This window comes from Pleurodeles waltl, chromosome 4_2 (genome assembly GCF_031143425.1).
Source record: "Pleurodeles waltl isolate 20211129_DDA chromosome 4_2, aPleWal1.hap1.20221129, whole genome shotgun sequence".
In the NCBI taxonomy this organism is placed as follows: Eukaryota; Metazoa; Chordata; class Amphibia; order Caudata; family Salamandridae; genus Pleurodeles; species Pleurodeles waltl.
In genome coordinates, this window is record NC_090443.1 from 1,043,978,213 (window position 1) to 1,043,994,214 (window position 16,002).

General features: G+C 46.4%; 1 protein-coding gene across 11 annotated transcripts in view; it reads right to left on the reverse strand.

Moving 5' to 3' along the window:
* The window catches only part of LOC138293695 (transmembrane protein 176B-like), an 86,194-nt gene that overhangs the window by 8,355 nt on the left and 61,837 nt on the right, over positions 1 to 16,002 (reverse strand). For 9 of the 11 annotated variants that reach the window (XM_069233014.1, XM_069233018.1, XM_069233012.1 and 6 more), the window contains exons 5-7: positions 15,356 to 15,577; positions 13,170 to 13,289; positions 4,398 to 8,309 (exon numbers count right to left, since the gene is read on the reverse strand). In XM_069233014.1, coding sequence (XP_069089115.1) covers positions 8,217 to 8,309; positions 13,170 to 13,289; positions 15,356 to 15,577 — 435 coding nt within the window. In that variant the 3' untranslated portion in view covers positions 4,398 to 8,216. Of the gene's footprint in view, positions 1 to 4,397; positions 8,310 to 13,169; positions 13,290 to 15,355; positions 15,578 to 16,002 lie in introns of those variants that run through there. The other 2 variants (XM_069233010.1, XM_069233019.1) reach the window with 2 other exon arrangements.

Below are 16,002 nucleotides of genomic sequence, written 5' to 3' on the forward strand. Positions count from 1 at the left end.
AAAAAAAAGGGATTTGGACCCTGGCGGTTACCGCCATCCAACACCACCACTTTAACACACAGACCGCCAGGGTGGTAACGGGCGCTGGGCTGGAGACTTCGGCCTCCAGCCCGGCGGCCATCACATTCCCATCCTCGGGATAACGACCCGGACTACCGCCATGGTTTCCCTGTTTTTTTTTAATCCTGCCACAAAAACCATGGCAGTAGGCACTATCAGTGCCAGGGAATGCATTCCCTGGCACTGATAGGGGACTCCCTCGCCCCCCACCCCCTCCCCAGAGTCCTCCCCCACCCGCTCCTGCCCCGCACATATACACACCCACACACGCACCCATATACACACATGCACACATGCATACCCACCTCCACCCACGCATGCACATATACATACCAACACACCACAACATACACCAACATAGCTTGTCACACACATGCATAGACAACACACAACACTCACAATCCCTCATTCACGCATGCATCCAATGCAACTCACACCCACATGCACGCATCCCAAAACATACATCTACCTCCCCCCACAGATACACAACACCCCCCCTCTCTGGTCGAAGAACCCGACTTACCTGCTTGCAGGGGGTCCTCCGGCTGGAGACGGTCCACGGCGCTGCTGTCAGCAGCAGCGTCCACCAGCAAAACACCGCCAGGCCTATCATTGCTCATGATACAGTCGGCGGTGTTTTGCTGGTGTGGCGGTGCTGTTTACTGCCGTTCGTCGCCATGACCGTCGGCGGTGTTCCACCAGATTTCTGGCGGAATACCGTCGGCGGTCATAATACGCGTTGCTGGCTGGTAGCCACGGCAGCGGTATGTTGGCAGCCGTCGTCGTGGCGGTAGGCAGTCAATACCGCCAATCTTGTAATGAGGGCCTAAGTCTCAGGTGTCTTTTTTTTAGTTTCTAGGTGTTGGGATGGAAAACTTCCTTGTATGGTGACAGATGTGCATCGTTGCCCTGAGTGCCCGGCTGCAGGGATATATGACCCTTGGTAACAATATTTGGTCATGATCAAAGCATGGTAATGCAGGCTTGTTAGACCAGGAGGGGTGCACCAAGCGCTACCTTCATTGTGGGCTTAAGTGTCACGAGCGCAATTAGTAGTGATCAGTAGTGTGAACAGGTCTTTTTATCTGTGCCACAGGAGATTTGTCTACTGGCTCACTCATGTAAAGTTCCGCTGCTGTGTACTTGACTCAACTTTGGCCTACATGGTGACTATGTGTAGGGCCGGACAGCATGTGATACTTGCGTATGAGTCCTGGCATGTATGTGTGCCTCTGCATGGTGCTTAACATGGAGGCCAGTGTGTTCCATTTTTGAAGCCTAGTGGCTGAAAGGCTAGTGAAGGTGAGGACCACAGCCCCTTGAGAGGAGATGTGAATTGCTGATATTTCTGAGGGCTGGGTGGAAACACACACTCTGGAGCAGGGGAGCAGAGCACCCCTATGCTCAATAAATATCTCCCTGATTCCAGGAAGAGCTGCTGGTCAGTGGGCTCACTGTCAGAGAGATTGTGGGGCTGACAAGGGCGAGGGGAGCAGCGAGAAAGCATCTGGTGCAATCCATTCTCTGAGCTGATGCTCAGAAAGACTTCAAATTAAATGGTGAAGTCTGAGCTGACTAGTGTCCATCGAGAAGCAGCAGCAGTTGAGACCAAGCAAGTAGTCACAGGTCCAGAGTTGTTCCAAAATCATTGAAGGGGACCAATGTTTCAAAGTGTTATTGACCACTTCACATCCTTCCCGATCTCTCTGTGTCTTTCAACGCTATCTCCCATCCGATCCTTACCCAATACCTCCACGAGACAGGGATTAGCTCTTCAATGGATCCGCTTCTTTCTCACAAGCAGCACACAGATGGTAAGCCTGGCCCCCTACACCTCCGAACCCTCCAATCTAGTCTGTGGCATTCCCCAAGGATCATCACTAAACCTCACACGCTTCATTGTCTTTATTGCCCCTCTTGCCGATATCGTCCAAACCCATGGGTTTACCATCATTTCATGTGCCAATGACACACAGCTCATCCTCTCCCCCTCCAAGGACCCAAACAGCACAAAAGCAAAGTTTTACTGCATGTCAGAAGTCACCCCCTAGGTGAAATTCAACTGCCTGCTGCTCAAGTCAGAGAATACAGAGGTGGTACTCTTTGGAAAAGACACTACACTCTTGGCCTGCCGGCCATTGGAATCCTAGGGATCGTGATGGACAACCAAATAGCGATGTCAGACTAGGTCAACTCAATCACCTCCTCCTGCTTCCACACCCTCAAGATCCTCAGGAAAATCTTCAAATGGCTTCCTCTCAACACTCGTCCAACTATCACCTAGCCCAAATCACCAGCAAGCTAGACTACAGGAACACCTTCTACCTCAGAATCCCCACCCCAACTCCCCAAAAGACTCCAGATGATCCAGTTGCAAGACTCACACTCAACCTCCCACCCGGCACCCATATATCCATTCAACTAAAGGACTTCCAGTGACTTCCATCCACAGACGCGCCATGTTCAAACTATATACACACACACCCACACACACATGCACACACACACACACACACACACACACATACTGTTGCGCTTACCTAAACATCCGCATCAGCTTTCACATCCTTACCAGATACTTTCATGCTGCCAGCCTTCTGCTCACCTCCTTAGAGCCAGAGTTGGAAACTGCACCTTCTCCCAAAGCCTGGAACAACACTCCCTACCCCCACCAACCACCACTGAAGCCTTCACAGCAGAGCTTCCAGCTCAGTTCTACAATTCTAGAAGAAACTGAAAACGTGGCTCTTTGTGCTCTACTAGGAAACATAAAGGTGGTCATTCTGACCCTGGCGGTCTTTGACCGCCAGGGCGGAGGACCGCGGGAGCACCGCCGACAGGCCGGCGGTGCTTCAATGGGGATTCCGACCGCGGCGGTAAAGCCGCGGTCGGACCGGCACCACTGGCGGGGTCCCGCCAGTGTACCGCGGCCCCATTGAATCCTCCGCGGCGGCGCAGCTTGCTGCACCGCCGCGGGGATTCCGACCCCCCCTACCGCCATCCAGATCCCGGCGGTCGGACCGCCGAGATCCGGATGGCGGTAGGGGGGGTCGCGGGGCCCCTGGGGGCCCCTGCAGTGCCCATGCCACTGGCATGGGCATTGCAGGGGCCCCCGTAAGAGGGCCCCTACATGTATTTCACTGTCTGCTGCGCAGACAGTGAAATACGCGACGGGTGCAACTGCACCCGTCGCACAGCTTCCACTCCGCCGGCTCGATTCCGAGCCGGCTTCCTCGTGGAAGCCTCTTTCCCGCTGGGCTGGCTGGCGGTCTGAAGGCGACCGCCCGCCAGCCCAGCGGGAAAGTCAGAATTACCGCCGCGGTCTTTCGACCGCGGAACGGTAACCTGACGGCGGGACTTTGGCGGGCGGCCTCCGCCGCCCGCCAAGGTCAGAATGAGGGCCAAAATGTCATTCTCGTGCTCATCATATGACAGTAGTAAAGAGTTTTGTGGCAACTGATCCTTATAGTGGGGTGCAGGCCTATTTATCTGAACTTCACGCAGGGACTGCTTACTGGTTGCCCCTGGTAAATCCACTTATAATGTTAAGACTGGGGCCCCTTATTCATTCTTTTCTTATATTGAGTGTGTATGAGTAACTTAGGATGGTGTACCTATGGTGGGGTTGTTTTACTTCTTCATCTAAAACTCTGCAAACCTATGTAGTGCAAAAACATTACCAAGCAATGAAAACTCATCCTACAAGAGAGGGGTTCCACTGAGATGGGACCGGCTGCACAAATTCATCAGGTAATGCTGGAGTTGGATGGAAACATCCCACAAACGTTTTCCACTCAGGACGCCACGGTTGTCCTTGTGCATAAACAGGCTGAAGTGGTAGAGTGGTCCACCTGGTTAGCGGTGACCAGAAGTAGCTGTCACCCCTTTTCACATCCCGGCTCTACTCCTAACATCACCCCACACACTGTCTGCCTCCTGATAACATTCTTAGAAAAGACCTTCAGTGCTCTGGCTGAAACTCAGAACCAATTCCATTATTTCAAGGGGCGAGACATCAACACTTGGACCAGTGTAGAAGGAGAGGACCAGAAGCAGAATCCTTGACTGACTCCATTTTCTGGGGCAAGGATGATACTGCTGGTACATATAAGAAACCCTGCTGCTTAAAAATCAGGAGGTAAACTACCAGGCATGGAAAAATTCCACCTGCCCATCCTTACACTGAGCTCAGTGGGAGCATCTTCCTGTGAGTTGGTAAGGGATGCCAAGCCTGGGAACTGCAAACTACAGCTCAATCTAACCCCAGACATGCTTTTGTGTAGCTGGCACACTTCACTCTCCGACCAGAGTAAAAGCCCTGTATCTGGTGACCTTCATGTGTATTATCAGTAAAACTTTATTCAGTTTTTCTCAAGCCATTAAAGCACATGATAAAAATATACATTCACATAACTACAAAAAAAGTGATAAAAACAGTTTAAAACATGTCAAATGCAGTGGAAACAATTGAATGAGTTCATAGATTCATAGAATCATGAGCAGTTCTGCACAGCCCCATACAAACATTTAGGCTTATATAAAACTACTACGCAAAATTCCAAATCACAGACTTCTCAAAGAGGCAATAGTAGATCCATGTTAAATCAGATTATAAGCAAACATTGGGATTGACTCATAAGGGACCTCCATATATAGAAGTGTGAAGATGTTGTGCATGAAGTTTGTCATCAAGGATATCACGTGAAAAATCAAGACAGTTTATACTCCGTGCAACTTCCCTGGAAAGGAAGCAGCAGTATGTCTCTCAGCCAGAGCAGGATGTAAATCAGATAGGTACGTGCAGACAGACAACAATACAACAATACATAGATGTTGAAAGAAAAACTTTTTAAGACTCTGGAGGGTGCTAAATCTAAAATCCAATCATCAACTCTTACCTATAATCTCCGCCTATAAACTGCTAAAGTGCCAGTCATGATTATTTAAAGTGAGATGTGTTGAAAAACGTAAAAATCTATTCAAGCACAAAGGCCCGGTCACAAATGCTATTTATTATACTGATTTAAACACTATAAATGGAGATAAAATCGTATTCATAAATATCGTAGCTAAGACCATAAAAACAGAGACACTAAAAAAGAAAGAAGCATCCCCTAAAACAGGCCCCGCTATAGGTTCCCAATATTTCTAGAATCCAGCGCCGTGTTGGAAATCGGAGGCTAAGGTAGCCCTGTGACGAACGGACCAGGCCGCTGATAGAAACTTGGTTACTGCACTTACTGCCAGAGTGGACGAATCGTATTTACATATTCTGTAAGCATTAGCTCGGTCATATAAAAGCTTTACAAAGGGGGATGATCCACCTTCCCCTTGGATTTTTATACAGAGGACAAAAGAATAAAACGTGTTCAATGGTTTCCTCACGTGTTACAGTGTAGACATTTGTTAGCTTCGGAGCTGTTTTTCGGCCATCGGGCAGTAAAACTGTTAACTGGTAAGGTTCCATATCTAAATTGGAGGACTAGGGCACGGGCATGTGCAGGTATGGCCAAATCCAAGAATTTCCCCGGGCTTGGTTTACGTTTGGCCATCAAGAATTCCGTTGTCGATCGGCCCACCCCATTGCTCTGGAATATCTCCTCGTTAGCCTTCCCCCAGAACTTTTGCTTAACTAGTGAGATGGCATTAGTGGGAATCAGCTCCGGTCTCTCCCAAAAAAGGGGGAGAGCCGGTTTATCCCAGGCCAAATTCATGTCCCTTAACCAACTAACCTTTTTCCAGTTACACAAGATCTTAGTAAATTCTTTAATTGCCACTCGGAAGGGAGCTAATTCTTCCTTTTTCCATATGCGGATCAAGTATAAAAGAGGTTTCAGACCTGCTATATCTTTAATGCTGTTTGTTCCAAAATCGAGTCTAAGGGGGGTCATTGGCGTGCCCTTCCCCAGCCTAGTTATATATCTAATAAAATGATTCTCTTTAGTTTGTAGGGCGTCCATCTGCCTATGAAACCCCCAGAGCTCAGCTCCATATAATGCTGCACCTCGGATTTGGACTTTATATATTTCAAAGGTAGGGTTTAAGGGTGGGCTGACTACACTTCTTGCTTTACGACCTAAGGATCTTAAGTCTTAGACTTTGACATAGGATGAGGCTCCCTTTTCTGATAGCCGCATCCCAGCTACCCGAATCCATTCATCTAATCCCCAGATAATCATACTCAGCAACCCTTTCCAGAGGAGTGGTGTTCATTAAGATGGTCACTTTTGTTTTGATTGAGTAAAGTATTGAGTGGAGTGCAGCAGAGTGTCGTAGAGTACAATATGGAGTAAAGTATTGAGTAGAGTGCAGCAGAGTTTCGTAGAGTAAAGTATTAGTACAGTGCAGCAAAGTGTTGTAGAGTATGGAGTAGAGTAAAGTATTGAATAGAGTGCAGCAGAGTTTCAGAGTAGAGTAAAGTTTTGAGTAGAGTGCAGAAGAGTGTTGTATAGTATGGAGTAAAGAATTGAGTACAGTGACGTAGAGTGGCTTAGAGTAAAGTAGTGTCTTATGGTGGTTTAGAACATTGTAGACCAGTGGTTCCCAAACTTTTGACCTCTGTGGACCCCCATTACTAGAACCTGGGGTCCTCCACTGAATCATTATTGGATAACTAGGATCCCCCACTGAGCCATTACTGGAAGCCGGGGACCGTGGCCTAAACATTGTTGATGATTCGAACCTCAAAACAATACACAAAAAATACAAAGAGAAGCATTCTATCAAACACATACACAAATGATAGCACATTTTATTAAATTTGCAAACAAATTAAAAAAATAAATAGGAAGGTTAGCTCTTTTCTAAATTCAATTGAAGCCACACATTGTTAATATTATATTCTGTTTGCTGTACCTGCACTGCTCCCATAAATCAATCTGAGGATATGAATTGAATGTTTTGCCTTCAATTTTGAAATCCTTGACGTTTACATTAGATTTAAAAATGGAGAAGTTGACCCATTATGTAGAAACTCTGCAGCAGCCCTTTAAGTGAAAGGCCCTCCATGCGCTAGCCATGACAGCTGGCTCTCTCGAGGCGCGGCGGCCCGTGCCTTACCTCATAGGAGTCAACCACGCGAAGGAAAGGTAGCCAGCAGGGACCCCCCACCACCCTCCCACAAAATACAGTCTGCCCAAGGGAGCCCTCCCACAACATTTCTATGTCAGCAGCTGGTGGCCTTCACCATGACCATGAGGGAGTGTACCCCATGGAGCACTGAGGCTGTGACGTGGGGGGGTGGGGGAGAGGAGGGGTACAGAGGCCCCCATAACTGGCATGAAGAACCAGCCATTACCCAAAAGGTGCTGCAGCCTGGGCCAGATACAAAGTCTAACACAATTACTAACCCTTAGATGGTGACATGAAGAATGCGTTAGCGCCAGTCTCACTTAGAGGCGCGACACAATCCAGTCTTGTGATGATAGCACATGCATGTGCAGCAGAAGGGGATCGGATACCAATTCAAAAATATTTTTAAAAAATTTATTTTTCTTTAATCAGGGGGCAACGTTTTGAAGACTTCTGAAGTGATGCTTCATCGCCTCGAATCAAGGACTGCAACGAAAGGGGATGTGGTGCCATTATATATGGAAGCAGTGAAATACAGTGATTTTGTGAGATATACATTTTGGGATTTTGTTTTTTTCAAACATCATTTCCTTGCACTTTGAAAAACATGCAATGAAGAAAGACAGCACAACTACCTATTTCAATAGTATTCATTTTCCATGCATTTGAGGTATTGTGTACTGAACAAGCTTGGCTATATCCCACATCTGATCCTCAGGCCACACACAGCTGTTGGCATTGGGCACTTACCTACAGGAGCCATCTTCTTTATTTAGGGATAGCACTCTTTGGAGATGTTCTGCTCTTTAAGTAGTGAAGCAAGCAATTGGAGGCAACTTAACATAACCCTGTGCAACAAACACCTAACTGCAGCCCGCAAACACAAACTAAACACTTGTGGAATTCATAGTTTTTATTATATGGAAAATATGCAGAATTCTATTAAAAGGTGCATCTATCTTCAATGGTGTATTCTATTTATTATTATTTTTTTGCTGCAAGTGAAAAAAGCACTGAAGAAGAGCACTGAGGAATCTGCTCCATTCGTCTCTTGTATGGACGCTTGGTGCCCCTGGGGGAAGCCGCTACACAGTTTCCACCTTCTGAAGTTTCTCAGGACTCAGGGGCTGGGAGGCGGCCAGCGGTTCCTTGGAGCCGTCTGCAACCTCATCTTCTTCCTGAAATAAGGAGGATTCGAGGAAGACTTCATCATGTAAGGTTTGTGATTGTAAATTTTAGTTGTTAAAGACTCAGGTGGAAGCTCAGCAGATGCTCAGGGATCCACAAGAGATACCCATGGATTGCTCAGTGCACGAACCAAAAGCGAGAAGCTCGTCGTTCATCCGCATAGGACACAATCGGATTTAAGAGACCACGTGGAGGTTATAGAAGGAGATGCTAATAGGATTGGTCATAGGGCAATAAGCTAGGGATGAAGGTGCCACCCTGTATCCTGGGCAGAGCGGAGTAAGAACATATGTACTTCACAAAGTGTGTGGAGTTGAGCAAGTTGGGAGTGGGGCATCTGTGGTGTCTAACGCCAGAATCATTTATAGGACAAGCTGGTCAAAGTTACAGCCAGGCTTGGGTCAAGTTTCTACTCTGGCCCACGTCCCATGTCCCATGTCCCATGAGACCGGTGCGCACAAACGGTGCTAAGCTCAAGACACTAGCCAGTGCCCTTCCCTCTGCGTGCGGGTCTAGAAAGACAGATACACAGCCGTGCACAAACCTGAAAGGCAGCTTTTCTGCTTGAACCTTTTCCATTGAAAGTGGAGGTTGAACATAGAACACTTGAGTGGAACCATGTCTGCCGCCTGCAGCCCACCTGAACTTCCCATGTGGTCTGCTGGAGCCTTGTAACCAGAGAGGAAACTGTGGGGATGTCCGGGACCTCTGTTTCTAAGGGGGAAGGCCCATCCTTAAATTATGAAGGCAGGGAGAGCCAATGATGTTAACATCAAAACCACTCTCCCTTTAGACTGGACTTTCTGGAATGAACACCAATTTAGATGGATTTTTGAATCCATGCTGTTCACTGCACTGCCTTGTGCGGACCAACCTATGCATTGATTTTGATTTTGCCTCCCTTAAAAAAATGATATGAACTTTTTTTTCCTGAAAGAGTTCTAACAATTGAACAGGATACATTTGTTTTGGAAGCTGAACGCAGAGTACTATTTCATTCGGCTTGTGAAACAAACAAACGATCGGTCCATCTAAGGGATGGACACAATGTGGAACCAGGAATCCAGAGCTCATGTCCCACCTCCTTGTGAGATCACAGAGTAATCACTTCACTTCACTGCACCTTATGTCCTTCACTACACCGTCACTTCACTGCACCTTATGTCCTTCACTGTACCTTCACTTCACTGCACCTTATTTCCTTCACTGCACTGTACCTTATGCCCTTCACTGTACCTTCACTTCACTGTACCTTATGTCCTTCACTGCACTGCACCATATGTCCTTCACTGCACCTTCACTTCACTGTACCTTATGATCTTCACTGTACCTTCACTGTACCTTATGTCCTTCACTGTACCTTGTCCTTCACTGTACCTTATGTCCTTCACTGCACCTTATTACCTCACTGTACCTTATGTCTGTCACTGAACCTTATTACCTCACTGTACCTCATGTCCTTCACTGCACCTTATTACCTCACTGTACCTTATGTCCTTCACTGCACCTTATGTCCTTCACTGCACCTTATTACCCCACTGCACCTTATGTCCTTCCCTGCACCTTATTACCTCACTGTACCTTATTACCTCACTGTACCTTATGTCCTTCACTGCACCTCATGTCCTTCACTGTACCTTATGTCCTTCACTGCACCTTATTTACCCCACTGTACCTTATGTCCTTCACTGCACCTTATTACATCACTGCACATCATGTCCTTCACTGCACCTTATTACCCCACTGTACCTTATGTCCTTCACTGTACCTTATGTCCTTCACTGCACCTTATTACCTCACTGTACCTTATGTCCTTCAGTGCACCTTATTACCCCACTGCACCTTATTACCTCACTGCACCTTATTACCTCACTGCGCCTTATGTCCTCCACTGCACCTTTTTACCCCACTGTACCTTATGTTCTTCACTGCACCTTATTACCTCACTGTACTTTCACTTCACTGTACCTTACGTCCTTCACTGCACCTTCACGTCACTGCACCTTATGTCCTTCACTGTACCTTCACTTCACTATACCTTATTACCTCACTGTACCTTATGTCCTTCACTGTACCTTATTACCTCATTGTACCTTATGTCGTTCACTGTACCTTCACTTCACTGTACCATATGTTGTTCACTGTACCTTATTACCTCACTGTACCTCATGTCCTTCATTGCACCTTATTACCTCACTGTACCTTATGTCCTTCACTGCACCTTATGTCCTTCACTGCACCTTATTACCCCACTGCACCTTATGTCCTTCACTACACCTTATTACCTCACTGTACCTTATGTCCTTCACTGCACCTCAGGTCCTTCACTGTACCTTATGTCCTTCACTGTACCTTATGTCCCTCACTGCACCTTATTACCCCACTGCACCTTATGTCCTTCACTACACCTTATTACCTCACTGTACCTTATGTCCTTCACTGCACCTTATTACCCCACTGTACCTTATGTCCTTCACTGCACCTTATTACCTCACTGCACCTTGTGTCCTTCACTGTACCTTGTTACCCCACTGTACCTTATGTCCTTCACTGCACCTTATTACCTCACTGTACCTTATGTCCGTCACTGTACCTTCACTTCACTGTACCTTGACTTCACTGTACCTTACGTCCTTCACTGTACCTTATGTCCTTCACTGCACCTTCAATTCACGGCACCTTATGTCCTTCACTGCACCTTATTACCTCACTGCACCTCATGTCCTTCACTGTACCTTATGTCCTTCACTGCACCTTATTACCTCACTGTACCTTATGTCCTTCACTGCACCTTATTACCCCACTGCACCTTATTGCCTCACTGCACCTTATTACCTCACTGCGCCTTATGTCCTCCACTGCACCTTTTTACCCCACTGTACCTTATGTTCTTCACTGCACCTTATTACCTCACTGTGCTTTCACTTCACTGTACCTTACGTCCTTCACTGCACCTTCACTTCACTGCACCTTATGTCCTTCACTGTACCTTCACTACACCTTATGTCCTTCACTGTACGTTCACTTCACTATACCTTATTACCTCACTGAACCTTATGTCTTTCACTGTACCTTATTACCTCACTGTACCTTATGTCGTTCACTGTACCTTCACTTCACTGTACCTTATTACCTCACTGTAATTTATGTCCTTCACTGCACCTTATTACCTCACTGTACCTTATGTCCTTCACTGTACCTTATTACCTCACTGTACCTTATGTCGTTCAGTGTACCTTCACTTCACTGTACCTTATGTCCTTCACTGTACCATATCACCTCACTGTACCTTATGTTGTTCACTGTACCTTTACTTCACTATACCTTATTACCTCTCAGCACCTTGTGTCCTTCACTGTACCTTATTACCTCACTGTACCTTATGTCCTTCACTGCACCTTCACTTCACTGCGCCTTATGTCCTTCACTGTACCTTATTTGCTCTCAGTGTTGAATTTATTTGCGAGAGAACACTTACAAGTAATTCAATTTAATTTGGACTGTAATACCAAAAGCTGCCTGTCATAAGGTTTTAAAGATGATACTATTGTTATGTATAAAATAACAATTTGTACCATTCACACAGCAGGTGGCAGGCTGCCTTGTCTCCTGGGTCACACATTGTCAGTATGTGCTGCTGGATTCTTGACTATTTCTAAGCTCAGGGTTTGAAGATATTAATTTTATTAAATGTCACACAAGGCAGTGTTGTACTGAGCTTAAAGACAAACAATAAAGAAATAAATCTCCTTTTGCATTTTAAAGAGTGATATTTGCTGCTTGGTTTACATACTGGGTATTTGATGGTTTGGCTTCTGCTTTGGCTGTGAGGGGCCAAGCAAGATGTCTGTCCTGGCTCCCCCAGGAGTCTGGTGACTTACCTGGCCCAGTTATCATCCCAGTGCAGCGAACACTCACATACAGAGAGCCCCTCAAACAGGAAGTGCCGGACTCTCAAAAGTGTCAACTGCAAAACAGTTTTTCTGGACATCCCATGCACACAGGAAGAGTGTGAGGGGTAATTCAACAACACGAGCAGGAAGCTTAAGAAACACATTGGGGTGAGCAACAAACGAGAAAGAAAGACTTTCTGTGGCGTTCGGGATGGCTGGCGGAAAGGTATTTTGGGGAAGGAAGACTGCTTTGTGTATATACCTGGGGGCCTATTATACAAAGTGCCCCTGGGCACAACAAGCATGTGCGCCTGCTTTGCGTGCCCCGGGGGCACTTTACAGACACTTGTGCAACCCTTTCTGTAATTCAGCGCTATCACCAGAGGGCGTTCCCTCATTTGCATGGGGCGTGGTCCCATGCAAATGAGGGAACCAGTTTGCCTCTGCGCCTGCTCCGTATTATAGAAGTGGCCACAGAGGCAAAGAAGCTGTCAGGACGCTCTGTCAGTGCATCCCCGATGGCAACCCTTTGGAGGGGGGGCAAGGGTGTCCTATAAACTCCACACACATTGCCTTGCATTCACTGCACCCGCCCGCATGGGGATCTCTAATCCCCCTTATAAGTGTAGGCACAGTGAAACACAGAGTGGCTTTAAAGCAGAGGCATGCACTGCCCTGAAGACAGGGTGAGTTTTCGGCTGCCCTGAAGGCAGCGCATTTAAAGTAATAGGGTGCACTTTTCTGTTTGCACCCGGTGCACCTGTTTTAAAGTGCAATGCTTCTCAAACAGAGAAAGTGCGCTCTGTGTGTAATAGGGCCCATGGGGATCATCCCAAAAACAGCTGCAGATCTCAGTGGGATTATTCACAACATCACAGAACACATGCTCTCATACCCTCCCGCCTCATTCAGAAGAAGCAGTGAGGACAGGCAGCCGCCACAAGTCCTGATACGTACCTGTTGTGAGGCCAGTTTACAGCAGAGGGTCTTACAGCCGTACCCCAGGGACCACAGGGCAATGCAGATGGTCAGGGAGGTGGCCACCAGCAGCATGACCTTCATGCCACTGAGCACATACTGCAGAGGAGAGAAGACACAACACTGTTAGATGCATCATCACTCAGGAACAGCCTCCTCCCCATCAATAAGGGCAGCTGAAGGTAACCAGGGCACATTGCAAATCAGTGTACGGGGCTGTCTGAAGCCAGCACCTATAGGGGTTGTTTGCATGATTGCCTTGTTGTGTGATGCCAAAACCTATAGGTTCTTTGCACCCAACCTTAACCCACCCACCGCGGATGAGCTCTCCTGCCGGGCCCTGATCTGGTCATTTCAGAGTCTTCATATTAAATCAATTATTTTACACTTTACTGGTGAGGTTGAAGATAAACCCCTGACCTTAATATTTAGTCTCCCAACACTACCATTTCATTGATGTCAGAAATTCCTCTTGTTCCTGTCACTACCTGTCACTTGCATCCTTTCAATGACAATAGCCTTACCACTAGTCCTTACTGTCTGCCACCATCTCCTCAACCCATCACCTTTTCTGCCAACATATCTCTTCTCTTTCTCCATCACTTCCCCTCCACACACCATCCCTCTCACCGTCTGCCATTCTCTTATCATCTACTATCTCTTGTTCACTTTGTTTTCTCCTATGTTTGTCTATATCATTGTGTGTATGTCCATCAACATTCCTAAAAGGAACACAGCTCGGAGCACTCTTGGGCTTTACCAATCATTTATTTCAAGTTTAAACAGCAGACGCGTTTCAGCATTATTATATGCCTTTCTCAATGCTAGAAAAACATTTCACATCACATGATGTCCTTTTAAATCCGGCTTGACTGCCTCTCATTGGAAGTTCCGTGGTGTTGACGTAATCACCGTTTCAAAGTCGTCGTTTATTTAAAGGCATGCCATTTTTTAAGATGTCATTCTTAAGATGTGAAATTGTTTTCATGAAATAAAATAAAGATGTTATGCCCCACGTAACCGCACTTGCCTTGTTAATCTCATTTCATCTGACAGCTCCGGTACAGTGACTCGAATGCTGAAACATTCAGTAATGTTCCAATTAATTGGCAGTTGAAATGTAGATACTTGGCTGCGGTGGTTCTGGCAGTTTTCCAAACACACAATCCAAAATGCCACGAGCTCCTGCCGAACACTTTAGCACGGGTGCTTCCTTTTATGTGATTGTGGCTATCACAAATTTAATGTCCATCAACATTCCTAAAAGGAACACAGCTCGGAGCACTCTTGGGCTTTACCATAGTGTATATGTATTTGTGTGTATGGAAGTGTATGTGTACTTGTGTGAATATGTGTATGTGTGTGTATATGTGGGCATGTGTAGCCCACGCTGTGATAGAGTGGGTAAACACTGTTAGTTCCAGACAAACACTATCCTTGTGAGGACCGGTGCGTTATGAGGATCGGTCCCCATAGTGTGTTTAGGTCGTTTTGAGCGAGTGTATCGAAAAAAATAAAAGTGCAGTGATATTTGACTCAGCCCACTTTATAACCTTCACTATTATCAAACAGCACGTGGAGTTAGAATATTAAATATACACTTCAATAGGTTCAGTGGCCGGCCTCATAATTATAGGTATGTCATGTTGTGTGTGTATGTGTGTACATGTGTGTCTATGTGTGTGTATGTGTGTATATATATATATATATATATATATATATATATATATATTCACGTTGTATTTACAAAGTAGGAACATATCCAAAAGAGTTAGAAGAGCGTTTAGGTGAATTGACAACCCCATTGAGAAGCAGAGGAGCCCTCCACAGGGACAGAGGGGAAGTGGGCGAGTAAGTAGGAAATGATGTCTGTATAATTCAGGCGTAGAGAGGTCAAGCAGTTCCCTGAATAACCCACACATTAATACTGAAGCGGCTTAGGCAAGGAAGGGCTGCTGACTCCCGACTCTGGTGTCGATGAGCATTCATATTTATGGCTCATTCTCCAGGAATGAATAACTATGAATAACTAGTGTATAGCACTATCCCCAGTGTCAATAGCATGAATCTTTGTTCTTCAGGGCTGTGGGCATGCCACATGTTGTAGTCACTGCGTGGATGTGTGTAGGCAGACCAGTAGGTTCCCTGTCCCAGCCTCTACTTACCATGAAGTTGGAAAACATATCCATGCATTGCTCCATCTGCCAGTCTCTGGACTGTGGTCCAGTGGGAGCGTAGTCATCACTGTAAACATTACTCTCTCGTTTACAAAAGTAAAAGGCGCTCCACCGGTACCAAGGGAACCGTATGAAGTCATTGGCGATGATCACAATTCCAGCAATGGCCACAGCGAGGCTCGCCAGGTTCATCAGCCATGCGACATACAGCTGTAGAACAAATAAACAAAACTATGATAAGGACCACTGACATGGAGTTTGCCCCCTCCTAGGTGAAGTCACAAACACACATAACAGGTAGGGTTTCAACCCGCATTCCCTGCATCGAGTTCTGAACTTGGGACTGGGCTTCGCCTTATGGGCCAATCAGCATATCAAAGATTTCACTTCTATCAGCAAAAGGCAAACAACTTTTGAGGAACTCCTGATTAATCAAAAACATTTTCTATTTAAGACCTTCATGGATGCTGATTTCTAAATGATGAACGAGTTATCACCAGATGAAATAATTCTGCACCAAGTGAAAGGACAGATCTCTCAGGGTCAGAAGCTCCTGTAGAGGGTCTGCGAAGCATGATCGGAAGAAGGGTGGTGGATCACGCCATGGAGTCCAGCCAATCACAAATGAGATGAAG